Source organism: Hyalella azteca, unplaced genomic scaffold (genome assembly GCF_000764305.2).
Source record: "Hyalella azteca isolate HAZT.00-mixed unplaced genomic scaffold, Hazt_2.0.2 contig3199, whole genome shotgun sequence".
Lineage (NCBI taxonomy): Eukaryota > Metazoa > Arthropoda > Malacostraca > Amphipoda > Hyalellidae > Hyalella > Hyalella azteca.
The window spans coordinates 185,970-198,007 of record NW_025933451.1 but is presented as its reverse complement, the minus strand read 5'-3'; the positions used below and the strand labels follow the sequence as shown (position 1 = coordinate 198,007).

The window sequence follows — 12,038 nt, the reverse complement described above, 5'->3', positions numbered from 1 at the left end:
CCCATATATGACAGGGCTAAAAATCTCCGAAATTACCGTTCCTTCCAATACCGCTAATCATATTTCGGAGCCGTAATAATTTTTTTATCCAGAAGTGTGGGATAAATAATTCCTAGAGCTATCGATCGCCTTAAACATAAATCATGTTGATTCAAAGTAAATTAACAAACATTTTCAAACTTTTCAAGAATGTTAGGAAATATTTTTTCCCGTCTGAAATGTAACGATGACGCATAAATAATACTTTTCAAATAGCATAAATATTCATGTCTCAATTCAAACTTGTTGAAATTAATTTTCAACAAGTTAGTTTCGCTTAGGATGATCACATTGATGTTAATATCATTTGAGCACTTCCCAGTATTGATCATCTTGATCAGCATTATTCCATTTATCGATTCAAAATTTGCTCTAATTGACAATGAATTTTATGTCTCTCATGTTTTCTCGTAGAAACATACAAATATTGCTTCTGTTCAACCACTCTCCTTCCCTTCATTCCAGTTATCATTTTATTCTTAGGCCCTTACGACGTCTCTAAAACATTTCTCTGTCCCCAAATGCATGTTCGTGAAACTTACTTTAAGTTACAGACAGCGATTTGTCCCTCGAAACTAATGCATCACATCTCTGCCACTTAAATGTAGCTATTGTTTCTTGGAACTTTTGTGTTTACTTTCCTTACGAGTACTTTAATTAATAATTTTTTAATAACCTCATGATTTTAATGCACGTTCAACATGGCGAGATTGGGAAACGTGCAACACGACATTTTATCCGTAACAAAAGGGTCAATCAAAACAACATTCATGCAGATAATGTATTGTAAATTATTTCGCCCAAGCTGTCTAAAATTTCCATCGTTGAAGTGTACAGAAACTTTTTCAACCTGTCAGGAGAAGAAAAAATAAGTTCAGAGGTTCGAAGGACAACACCTAACCAATTTTGAAGTGCAAGTAACGCTAAGAACATTATGATGTCTGATTATATATAAGTTTACAATGATTGGTTACACGCTTATTTATTTGAACTTATATTTAAGCCACATTACATTGAACTTGTCGAATTCTAATAAGTTTAAGTGCATCAAATAGAAATTTCTTGACACAAGATATATTATATTACATATATAACATAGTATATATGTATACTGTATATCAGTACGAAGCGAAATGCTTCACTTGTTCAGAAGTATTTCCATTTCACTTTTGTAAATAATAACAATTATTAAAATTATAAGTAAGAATCTGTTGAATTTATTCTTTCACAAATTACAATGAACTTCCGATTAGATAATTTTTACTACACATGGACGCATTGACTGGAGAAAGTTAATTTCACCTAATTATTATTGTCCACCTTCTATTGTCCTGGACAAAAGCGGCAACCTGGAACGCTGTTCATTCCACTCGGTTGTGCATGGTCTGCCGTCTCGCCGATGCATACGGCCTTCTTTAGGAACTGTTGGTGGTAATTCATTTTATCATCAAAAAAGTTCATGGCATGAAGTGATGCTACAGTTGTAGTGGAGAGAAGTGGAAGAATGCTTAGAACTGTAGTGATAACTTGACACAACAATATTCGAAAAAATTTGAGAGAAGTAGAATGATATGTGACACAGATTCACAGGTAATCATGCGTCACATTAGCATCAGAGAAAGAGATTACCAGATCAAAGAAACTTGCAGGATAGTCTTACTTTTCGAAACCTATTCCCACAGGAACTAAAAATAACTTGCATAAGTTTCCACATGCTCTTAAATCATATTATCACTCGGCTTCCAAGTTAACATTTGACATAAATTCAGTTCGAAATAATCTTAACTCATTGTCCTGCTATGAAATAACTTTGTACGTGTCCCGCCTGGGCAAAAAACCTCACTGCGTAGTTGTCGATTTCAGTGCCGCATTTTTTCACACCGAAGTTGAACCGAGAAACGTCGCAGGCAGGCCTGCTGGTGGCGCTAGCCTTGTACAGGGCTAAGATCAAATTGTTGGCGATGGTACCATTTGCCCTCAACTAGAAATAAACGAAGGAGTGCTGTATTCACATTTTATAGGGTATAAACTTCACAATATAATTTAATAACTAATGAAATTGTTTGAAATAAATGATGAAAAGGCATCTGAGTTCATGACAAATGATGAAAAGGCAACATCTTAGCAACATTTCCAAACTTACATAACCAAGTTTTCCCGCTACACATTTCATGAAGGGAGCTGCGAGAACTTCGCACTGGCGTTTGCCGTTAGTGAGGTGGTAGTCTTTGCAGTCAGGATTACCTGGAGAACACGTAAATTGCTACAAATTGTTTTAGATCTCTCATGAATTTAAGATGGTTCCACTCACTATTCCAATGTACGTCTCTAAATAATACCAATAATTAAAAATAAAAAGACTAAAACTCAGTTTTGAAAATAAAAAAATATTATTTGGATGAATTGCCCATAGATTAGTGCAGTGGTAGAAAAATTCAGTTCAACCAACTGATGGTAATAAATCTTGCAATATCTAACCTTTGAGGGCAGTCAAGGCTGCAAGTCCCAGTGGATCCGCCTTGCAGGTGAGCTGGGCAGTTTTCAGGTCTGCGTTCTTCAACATGGTGACTATGGCCTCTTTGCACCCAATGGTACTGGGGTTGAGAAATGAATACAAATATGAACACCAGGTGAGGAACATCAAGAGATGAACATTCTCCATTTTCGTCAGGCAAACAAGATATATCCATAGCTATATGCAACATTGTCGCAACTTTTGCAGCATTGAGTTGTAGTGGCTGTACAAAATTAGAGCACAAAGAAATATCATGTAATAATTTAGGATAAAGGTGAACAGGAGGGGAGAGCAAAGCGTCCGAATGTAATTGCTGAGTTCACTTACTTTTCAACACTGGAGTAGGCAAAGGTTGCGATGAGAAGAAGGACAAAACCGACAGATTTCATCATGTTGGTAGTCGTAAAGGCTTCAGCAAGAGGCTAATGCAAAACGCTTCGTGAACGAAAGGCTGCTAGAAGTCTTGTGACTTGGTACGATACATGGTCACCCTTTATAGCTTTATGATATTATTTAAACAGTTGGTTTCATTTGTCAAATGCCTACAGTTCTCTAGCAGAGATCATCCATCACCACATCTAATGGCATCTCGCTCCACAATGAAATGTTTAAGTGCAGATTTAACTGATTTTTAGGAAAATTTTAACTTTCTGGTTGAAAAAATTAAAAAAATATAAAATAAAATAGAAATATAAGCGAATGAGATAGAATTATGTTAAATTTTCTCATTTTTTCCATGGAAAGGTATTTGCTAGAAGAAACTCAATTTGTATTGGAGCAAAATTTTTTCATTTCACGCGTTTGTATATCTGATATGAAGACCATATCCTCGGTGTGCAGCGTTGGTTTAGGTGGAGTGGTGAACTCTTAAACAGATGCTCCGTATTTGCAAAGACGTCAAAGCTGATGATGTGATTGATGACTTTAGATCACAAATGATCACATTTGAGTTTGTTTAGCTGAACTTGCACCTCGACATGATTATTCTAGATTGTACGGGGACAGCGTTGTCGATGTAATTTATGAGCTACTCCATGACTCGATTCCACATTACAATGAATAAGCATTCTAGCGTGTTACATTCTGGGTTGCATGCTAGTTACAACCGTTACAATCCATGGGCAGTCTCGGTATTCCTCTCCACATTACAGTAGACATTCTATCTTACAAAACTCAGGGATGCACGGGATTAATGAGTGCCAAATTGCATGAATATCAAAATGGGGGTTCGAATAGCATAGCGGGCCTAGGATCGGCCAAAAAGCCTATCCCCGTTTTCGACCTCCGTTGTACTTTTTCTGCGTGTCTCCTGTCAAATGCACACACATGTAATCATCATGCTGCGGTGGTTCGACTCCACTCTCACGTGTGTCAACGAACTGTCTTGGCCCCTGTACACGATTGTTTTACAATCAAATAGTTTAATAGTTTTGCAGATAATATATTTTGTTGTGTTTATTTTTGCAGCCATGAGTCATGTGTCGCAGCTGAAGCTTTAAGGTCAATGTAATCAATCAAAGCTCAATGACTACATATCAGAACAACTGTTCATACAGAAGATATTTGTCTTCGGTTTCGAACCTCTTCTCGAGAGCTGGGAATTCATTGCTACACATGGACTTACCGGGAATAATTCTGGCCATATATTTCTTGATATGAATGCGAATTTCTTCATTTTAGGGCTTTTTTTCTTGTGCATAGCATCGTCTGTGTCACGGCGACGGGCCAAGCAAGAATCTGAAAAAATTCTTTTCAAATTCTGCACGTTAAAATTTTATCATGGACTGTGCAGAACATACAATACAATAAACAGTCTTCGTAAAAGGACGAGTATTATATCAGGCTGATTTAATTACAACCATGTCTTTAAACGCAATTTCCATTATAGTGGAATACCCGCCGAGGTAAATACGAGTATTATAGCGGAGTCTGGAGCTGGTTTTGTCAGAGCCGCGTTAAGAGGCACTTGTATTTGTAATGGTTATAAAAAAACTTTAGCTCAGCAGAAATTTCTTTAGCTGTTATTTAAATGTAATTTACGGATCAAATTTGCAGTAAAATTTATTTTTTTGCTACTAGTTAAATGGCGCGGACTATGTTTTGGTTTCGTTTTCAATATAAAGAAATAGAGGCAGATGCAGCTTAGTCGGCGTATACGTGAATCTCAAGTAAGCTATGCCCTGTAGCCCCTGGTTGTTCTAGAGTAGATAAAAAATACGCTTGAATTGCTGCTGACAAAGAAATATAATTAACTAACTCGTGAAATAATAGAAATATAATTGAAAATATTCCAATAGTCGAATGAGAACATAATTACCTTAAATGAAAAATCCGCTTAAGAGGCTGAAGCCAAATAATGCACCGAGTTTAGTTAGTGAGAAGGATTAGACCGGTGAGAGTATAAATTAAAGCATGCGGTTAATAGGAATTAGTAATAGTTGCGGAGAAGCTACTTAAGATCTTAATTCAAATTTACTGGGCCGATCAAGTGAATGCTATGCAAATGAATGGGGATTATGAATGAGAGAAAATTGGCAAGACACGCTGGCAAAACCGGCGGCTGTCAATGCTCGTCTCTACTTCTCTACTAAATTAAAGGTAGAGAGCGACGTAAACTCTTTCTTTACTTCAAGAAAAATGGAAATTTTAAATCTAATTTTTATCATTTGAATTTTCAAGAATCTTTATCAAATAAATGTATAATACATGTCGTCCAATAATATCGTTTTCAATAAAAAAAATATCACCTGTTACCGAGTTAATAGATAGTACATTCGTACAGTGAATATTTTCATACACATCGGTATTTACAGACGATTCATCAGTTTAGCTCGTTATAAGGAAATTAGAAGTGAACAAACTCAATTAAATAGGAAACAAGACCAACTTCACATACCTATTGGTGACACGGAAAAAATATGCCGACTGTAGCCTTGGCATTCAAGTGTACGACTTTTCATTGAAAGTCTCCATCTGTGACGAATTGGCTACACCACAACGTTGTCGCTTAATGTTTTGAATTAGCGAGTCAACGATTATCTCTGTCAACATCCGCTATGAAGCCTCGCTGCCAATTATTTATATGAACGTATAGTGCCCACATAGCATTGGTTCACTCGCTAATGTTTCCAAGTCTCCTCAAAAATTATGAGCTGTCAGAGGCATGTACGAAAAGTTCTTATTGAAGGATTTTAGCAGCTAAGCTACATATGCTTCAACAGCTCTAATATCTGATGTCAGATATGAGCTAATCTTAGTTTCTACTTTGTCATTTTATGTTAACATGAGCGTGTCTCTACAGTCAATGCCACCAACTTTGCCACAACACTTACATATATCGAAACGATCTATTTTGTTGAGAAATCAGGGCCAAAACTTTATAGTGCGACCGGAAAAGCATCTTGGTTATCATGTGGGAACCGAACCCTGAAAACTATAACTCTGACCAGTATTACACGCAGCCGATTTAAAAAAAAAAGAAGCGTTACGTTTCTTCGTCAGTGCTTTGATTAAATCGATCTGAACTAGCCGTACGGAAACTAGAAGCACTGAGATACCAACAACCAGCCGCAGAGACTAGAAGGACTAGCCCTAATAATAACATAGGAAATAAAGCTTTAAAATCGATTAAGCACTGACGAATAAAAATTAGAGAAATTAAAGTTTAATGAGAGCTGGCTGCATAACAAGCGTTTACTTGCAATTATAAGCTGTAAATTTCTCGTCTGCTTAACGATTCAAACTTAAAGATCCGACTGGTCATCGTGGTTCTCGAGACGGCGTCTCCAAATAAATAATGGAATTTTAACGCGAAAGCCTATACATTTCTAAATGACCGAGACGACAACTTTGTGAAAGTTTTCATGGGATAATTTGCAGATGTTAATGCAACTTACGGGGTGTCCAATATAGAAAAGTATTGACAATATTCCACAAGGAAATAAGTACAAATGCAATGTATGAGCGACATTTGACATATGCACAAATTCGTGAGGCAATTTACTTGAGGTTTGGTTTTCTGAATAATTGTGTAACATAAAAAAGAAAAATTATATTACAGAGTTGATGTGGCATATAGTATAATGATAAATTGCATTACAAACATGACTTTCCCAGGCCCAAAACTCGGAAGCGTGTCCGATACTTGTGTCGTTTTCGACAGTTTCCGGATTTATTTCAACATTAAATAGAATTTGTGTTATTACATATGCTTGAATTTTTCTTTTTAATTTTTGCCATTTATTTCAATCGAGAAAGAAGAATTATTTCACAAATCTTTTGATAATAAAAAAAATGAATTTAGGGACGAAAATAGATCAAATTTTTTCGAAGAATGTAGGTAAATTTCAGGCATCATGCAGAGACAGAAAAAGAATTTCAAATACAATAGAATATTTTTGACCTGAGAGCTGGAATAACTCAACTAGAAATTATTATTCTAAGCTTGATAAGACGCCTTTTGAAATGGTTCGCAAATGAAAAGATTTAGCATGGGAAGAATTTTTTAATATAACTCCATATAAAACCACACAACTTTCTAACCGTTCACATGCGGTATCGCACAGACGCAACCGAAATGCACCTGCTGAGCTCGCAGGATTCATGTCTGCAACTATGCTTTTTTCCTTATTTTCCAACTCGACCACTTATTTAACATGACAAACGCAATCAAGTGCCAATTTTTCCACATGAAATTAAGCAATTAATGAAATTATTCATTGTTTGTCTGCTATGCATATTCATGATACAGAATCTAGCTAACTGCTTTGAAGTTTGAATGCTGTTAGGCAAAATTAGTTTAGTTTGGTATATAACCGTTTTTTCTAATATTTCATATTGAATTTCAGTGCTCAGTAGTTTTGGGCCGGTATCAACTTATTTCCGTACATGAAGGCTTAATATAATTGCAATATGTAGTTTAATATTGTTGGCTCGAAATTGTAATTATGGCAATTAGGGTAAAAGGTAAGATGGGTGATTCACTTCTCTCCTGAAATACGCGTAAGTGACCTGCATGCTTATATGTACGCGCCTCACGATATGAGAATATGAAGTGTTGTGCATCCGAAATTGTTTAACTTTGTTTCGTTAATGAACGTATTTCAACTGCTTGCTAATTATCAGAAAGTTTTCAAGTACCCAACATCTGAAAATTGGACTCGCCTATAGCTCTCATATTGGGAGATATTGATAATGGTAATAAAAGTCAAGCGCAGTTCAGAAAAATGCTCCAACATATTTAAAGAAATAATTAAATGAGAAAATTTGATTCAAACGATCTGTTGTTAATCAGTGTCAATGGTTGCGTAAGAAAGTCGTCTGAATAAAGAATTACGTTTGGATCAAGGTTTCGGTAGGGTTTCCGTCTTCCATCAGTTTGAGCAGTAACAGCGAATACATGCGTAGTTCGCATGTGAGGTTACTCTGGAGTTCTTGAAGGTTGAAATTGGTCAGAGGCTGTCCTATTTCAACGTTTTCAACGTATACGTAGATAGCACGCAAGGCTCTATCTGGTTTCTTTGCTGGTCAAAGACAGGGCAGCAGCGGCAGTGTTTACGTGGCGCGCACATGGTACCATGCCGCGTAGCCCAAGACTTCAGTGGCAAACAATGAATAAACTTAAATAAAAGCCGAGATTACACAAGATGACTAAAATACTAGGGATTTACAGATGCATAATTTATAAATGGTACAAACTTCAATTCAATTCAATGGTTCAAAAATAATTCAAACTTCATAGCAGTTAGCTAGATTGTGTATCATGAATATGCATAGCAGACAAACAGTGAATAATTTCATTAATTGCTTAATTTCATGTGGAAAAATTGGCACTTGATTTCGTTTGTCATGTTCGATAATTGATCGAGTTGGAAAATAAAGAAAAAAGCATAGTTGCAGACATGAATCCTGCGAGCTCAGCAGGTGCAGTTCGGTCACGTCTGTGCGATACCGCATGTGAACGGTTGGAAAGCTGTGTGGTTTTATATGGAGTTATATTAAAAAATTCTTCCCATGCTAAATCTTTTCATTTGCATTTGCGAACCGTTTCAAAAGGCGTCTTCTCAAGCTTTGAATAATAATTTCTAGTTGAGTTATTCCAGCTCTCATGTCAAAAATATTCTATTGTATTTGAAATTCTTTCTCTGCCTCTAAAGCCTGAAATTTACCTACATTTTTCGAAAAATTTTGATCTATTTTTCGTCCCTAAATTCATTTTTTCAATTATCAAAAGATTTGTGAAATAATTCTTCTTTCTCGATTGAAATAAATGGAAAAAATTAAAAAAAAAATTCAAGCTTATGTAATAAAACAATTCTATTTAATGTTGAAATAAATCCGGAAACTGTCGAAAACGACACAAGTATCGGACACGCTTCCGAGTTTTGGGCCTGGGAAAGTCATGTTTGTAATGCAATTTATCATTATACTATATGCCACATCAACTCTGTAATATAATTTTTCTTTTTTATGTTACACAATTATTCAGAAAACCAAACCTCAAGTAAATTGCCTCACGAATTTGTGCATATGTCAAATGTCGCTCATACATTGCATTTGTACTTATTTCCTTGTGGAATATTGTCAATACTTTTCTATATTGGACACCCCGTAAGTTGCATTAACATCTGCAAATTATCCCATGAAAACTTTCACAAAGTTGTCGTCTCGGTCATTTAGAAATGTATAGGCTTTCGCGTTAAAATTCCATTATTTATTTGGAGACGCCGTCTCGAGAACCACGATGACCAGTCGGATCTTTAAGTTTGAATCGTTAAGCAGACGAGAAATTTACAGCTTATAATTGCAAGTAAACGCTTGTTATGCAGCCAGCTCTCATTAAACTTTAATTTCTCTAATTTTTATTCGTCAGTGCTTAATCGATTTTAAAGCTTTATTTCCTATGTTATTATTAGGGCTAGTCCTTCTAGTCTCTGCGGCTGGTTGTTGGTATCTCAGTGCTTCTAGTTTCCGTACGGCTAGTTCAGATCGATTTAATCAAAGCACTGACGAAGAAACGTAACGCTTCTTTTTTTTTTAAATCGGCTGCGTGTAATACTGGTCAGAGTTATAGTTTTCAGGGTTCGGTTCCCACATGATAACCAAGATGCTTTTCCGGTCGCACTATAAAGTTGTGGCCCTGATTTCTCAACAAAATAGATCGTTTCGATATATGTAAGTGTTGTGGCGAAGTTGGTGGCATTGACTGTAGAGACACGCTCATGTTAACATCAAATGACAAAGTAGAAACTAAGATTAGCTCATATCTGACATCAGATATTAGAGCTGTTGAAGCATATGTAGCTTAGCTGCTAAAATCCTTCAATAAGAACTTTTCGTGCATGCCTCTGACAGCTCCTAATTTTTGAGGAGACTTGGAAACATTAGCGAGTGAACCAATGCTATGTGGGCACTATACGTTCATATAAATAATTGGCAGCGAGGCTTCATAGCGGATGTTGACAGAGATAATCGTTGACTCGCTAATTCAAAACATTAAGCGAAAACTTTGTGTTGTAGTCAACTCGTCACAGATGGAGACTTTCAATGAAAAGTCGTACACTTGAATGCCAAGGCTACAGTCGGCATATTTTTTCCGTGTCACCAATAGGTATGTGAAGTTGGTCTTGTTTCCTATTTAATTGAGTTTGTTCACTTCTAATTTCCTTATAACGAGCTAAACTGATGAATCGTCTGTAAATACAGATGTGTATGAAAATATTCACTGTATGAGTGTACTGTCTATTAACTCGGTAACAGGTGATATGTTTTTTTATTGAAAACGATAAACGATATTATTGGCCGACATGTATTATACATTTAATTGATAAAGATTCTTGAAAATTCAAATGATAAAAATTAGATTTAAAATTTCCATTTTTCTTGAAGTAAAGAAAGAGTTTACGTCGCTCTCTACCTTTAATTTAGTAGAGAAGAAGAGACGAGCATTGACAGCCGCCGGGTTTGCCAGCGTGTCTTGCCAATTTTCTCTCATTCATAATCCCCATTCATTTGCATAGCATTCACTTGATTGGCCCTGTAAATTTGAATTAAGATCTTAAGTAGCTTCTCCGCAACTATTACTAATTCCTATTAACCGCATGCTTTAATTTATACTCTCACCGGTCTAATCCTTCTCACTAACTAAACTCGGTGCATTACTTGGCTTCAGCCTCTTAAGTGTACTTTTCATTTAAGGTAATTATGTTCTCATTCGACTATTGGAATATTTTCAATTATATCTCTATTATTTCACGAGTTAGTTAATTATATTTCTTTGTCAGCAGCAATTCAAGCGTATTTTTTATCTACTCTAGAACAACCAGGGGCTACAGGGCATAGCTTACTTGAGATTCACGTATACGTCGACTAAGCTGCATCTGCCTCTATTTCTTTATATTGAAAACGAAACCAAAACCTTGTCCGCGCCATTTAACTAGTAGCAAAAACATAAATTTTCCTGCAAATTTGATCCGTAAATTACATTTAAATAACAGCTAAAGAAATTTCTGCTGAGCTAAAGTTTTTTTATAACCATTACAAATACAAGTGCCTCTTAACGCGGCTCTGACAAAACCAGCTCCAGACTCCGCTATAATACTCGTATTTACCTCGGCGGGTATTCCACTATAATGGAAATTGCGTTTAAAGACATGGTTGTAATTAAATCAGCCTGATATATTACTCGTCCTTTTACGAAGACTGTTTATTGTATTGTATGTTCTGCACAGTCCAAGGACCGCCATAAAATTTTAACGTGCAGCATTTGAATAGAATTTTTAAAGATTCTTGCTTGGCCCGTCGGTGTGACACAGACGATGCTATGCACAAGAAAAAAAGCCCTAAAATGAAGAAATTCGCATTCATATCAAGAAATAAATAGCCAGAATTATTTTCGGTAAGTCCATGTGTAGCAATGAATTCACAGCTCTCGAGAAGAGGTTCGAAACCGAAGCCAAATATCTTCTGTATGAACAGTTGTTCTGATATGTGGTCATTGAGCTTTGATTGATTACATTGACCTTAAAGCTTCAGCTGCGACACATGACTCATGGCTGCAAAAATAAACACAACAAAATATATTATCTGCAAAACTATTAAACTATTTGATTGTAAAACAATCGTGTACAGGGGCCAAGACAGTTCGTTGACACACGTGTCAACTAAAAGTAATGATGCCGCATGTCATTATCGGAACATTATGGACTCAAAGTTCATTACGCGGCATGTCAATGGATAAAAATCGTACAAAGAATGACTAGCATTGTTCATCAACCGACATCATTAATAAAGTTGAAAACCATTAACGGTTCAAATAAATAGGGATCATAGAGATTACAGTATTAAATTATTAAATTTAGACTCGGCTGAATGTAATTTTTACTTACAATTAACTTTAGACTCGGCTGAATGTAATTTTTATTTATTATTAACTTTAGACTCGGCTGAATGTAATTTTTATTTATTATTAACTTTAGACTCGGCT

The 12,038-nt window shown here is 35.8% G+C and overlaps 1 protein-coding gene across 2 annotated transcripts; it reads right to left on the bottom strand.

Moving 5' to 3' along the window:
• Positions 1 to 806: 806 nt before the first annotated feature.
• LOC108674169 lies at positions 807 to 3,035 on the bottom strand. 2 transcript variants are annotated; one of them, XM_018162080.2, is made up of 6 exons: positions 2,882 to 3,035; positions 2,518 to 2,633; positions 2,183 to 2,283; positions 1,883 to 2,020; positions 1,342 to 1,461; positions 807 to 889 (listed from the first exon to the last, which is right to left on the bottom strand). In XM_018162080.2, exons 1-5 carry the CDS (start codon positions 2,944 to 2,946, stop codon positions 1,363 to 1,365), a joined length of 519 nt encoding a protein of 172 aa, XP_018017569.1. In that variant the 5' UTR covers positions 2,947 to 3,035; the 3' UTR covers positions 807 to 889; positions 1,342 to 1,362. The 2 variants fall into 2 exon arrangements, with proteins under 2 accessions (XP_018017569.1, XP_018017568.1); XM_018162079.2 differs by having other exon boundaries at positions 1,360 to 1,461.
• Between the last annotated feature and the right edge of the window lie 9,003 nt (positions 3,036 to 12,038).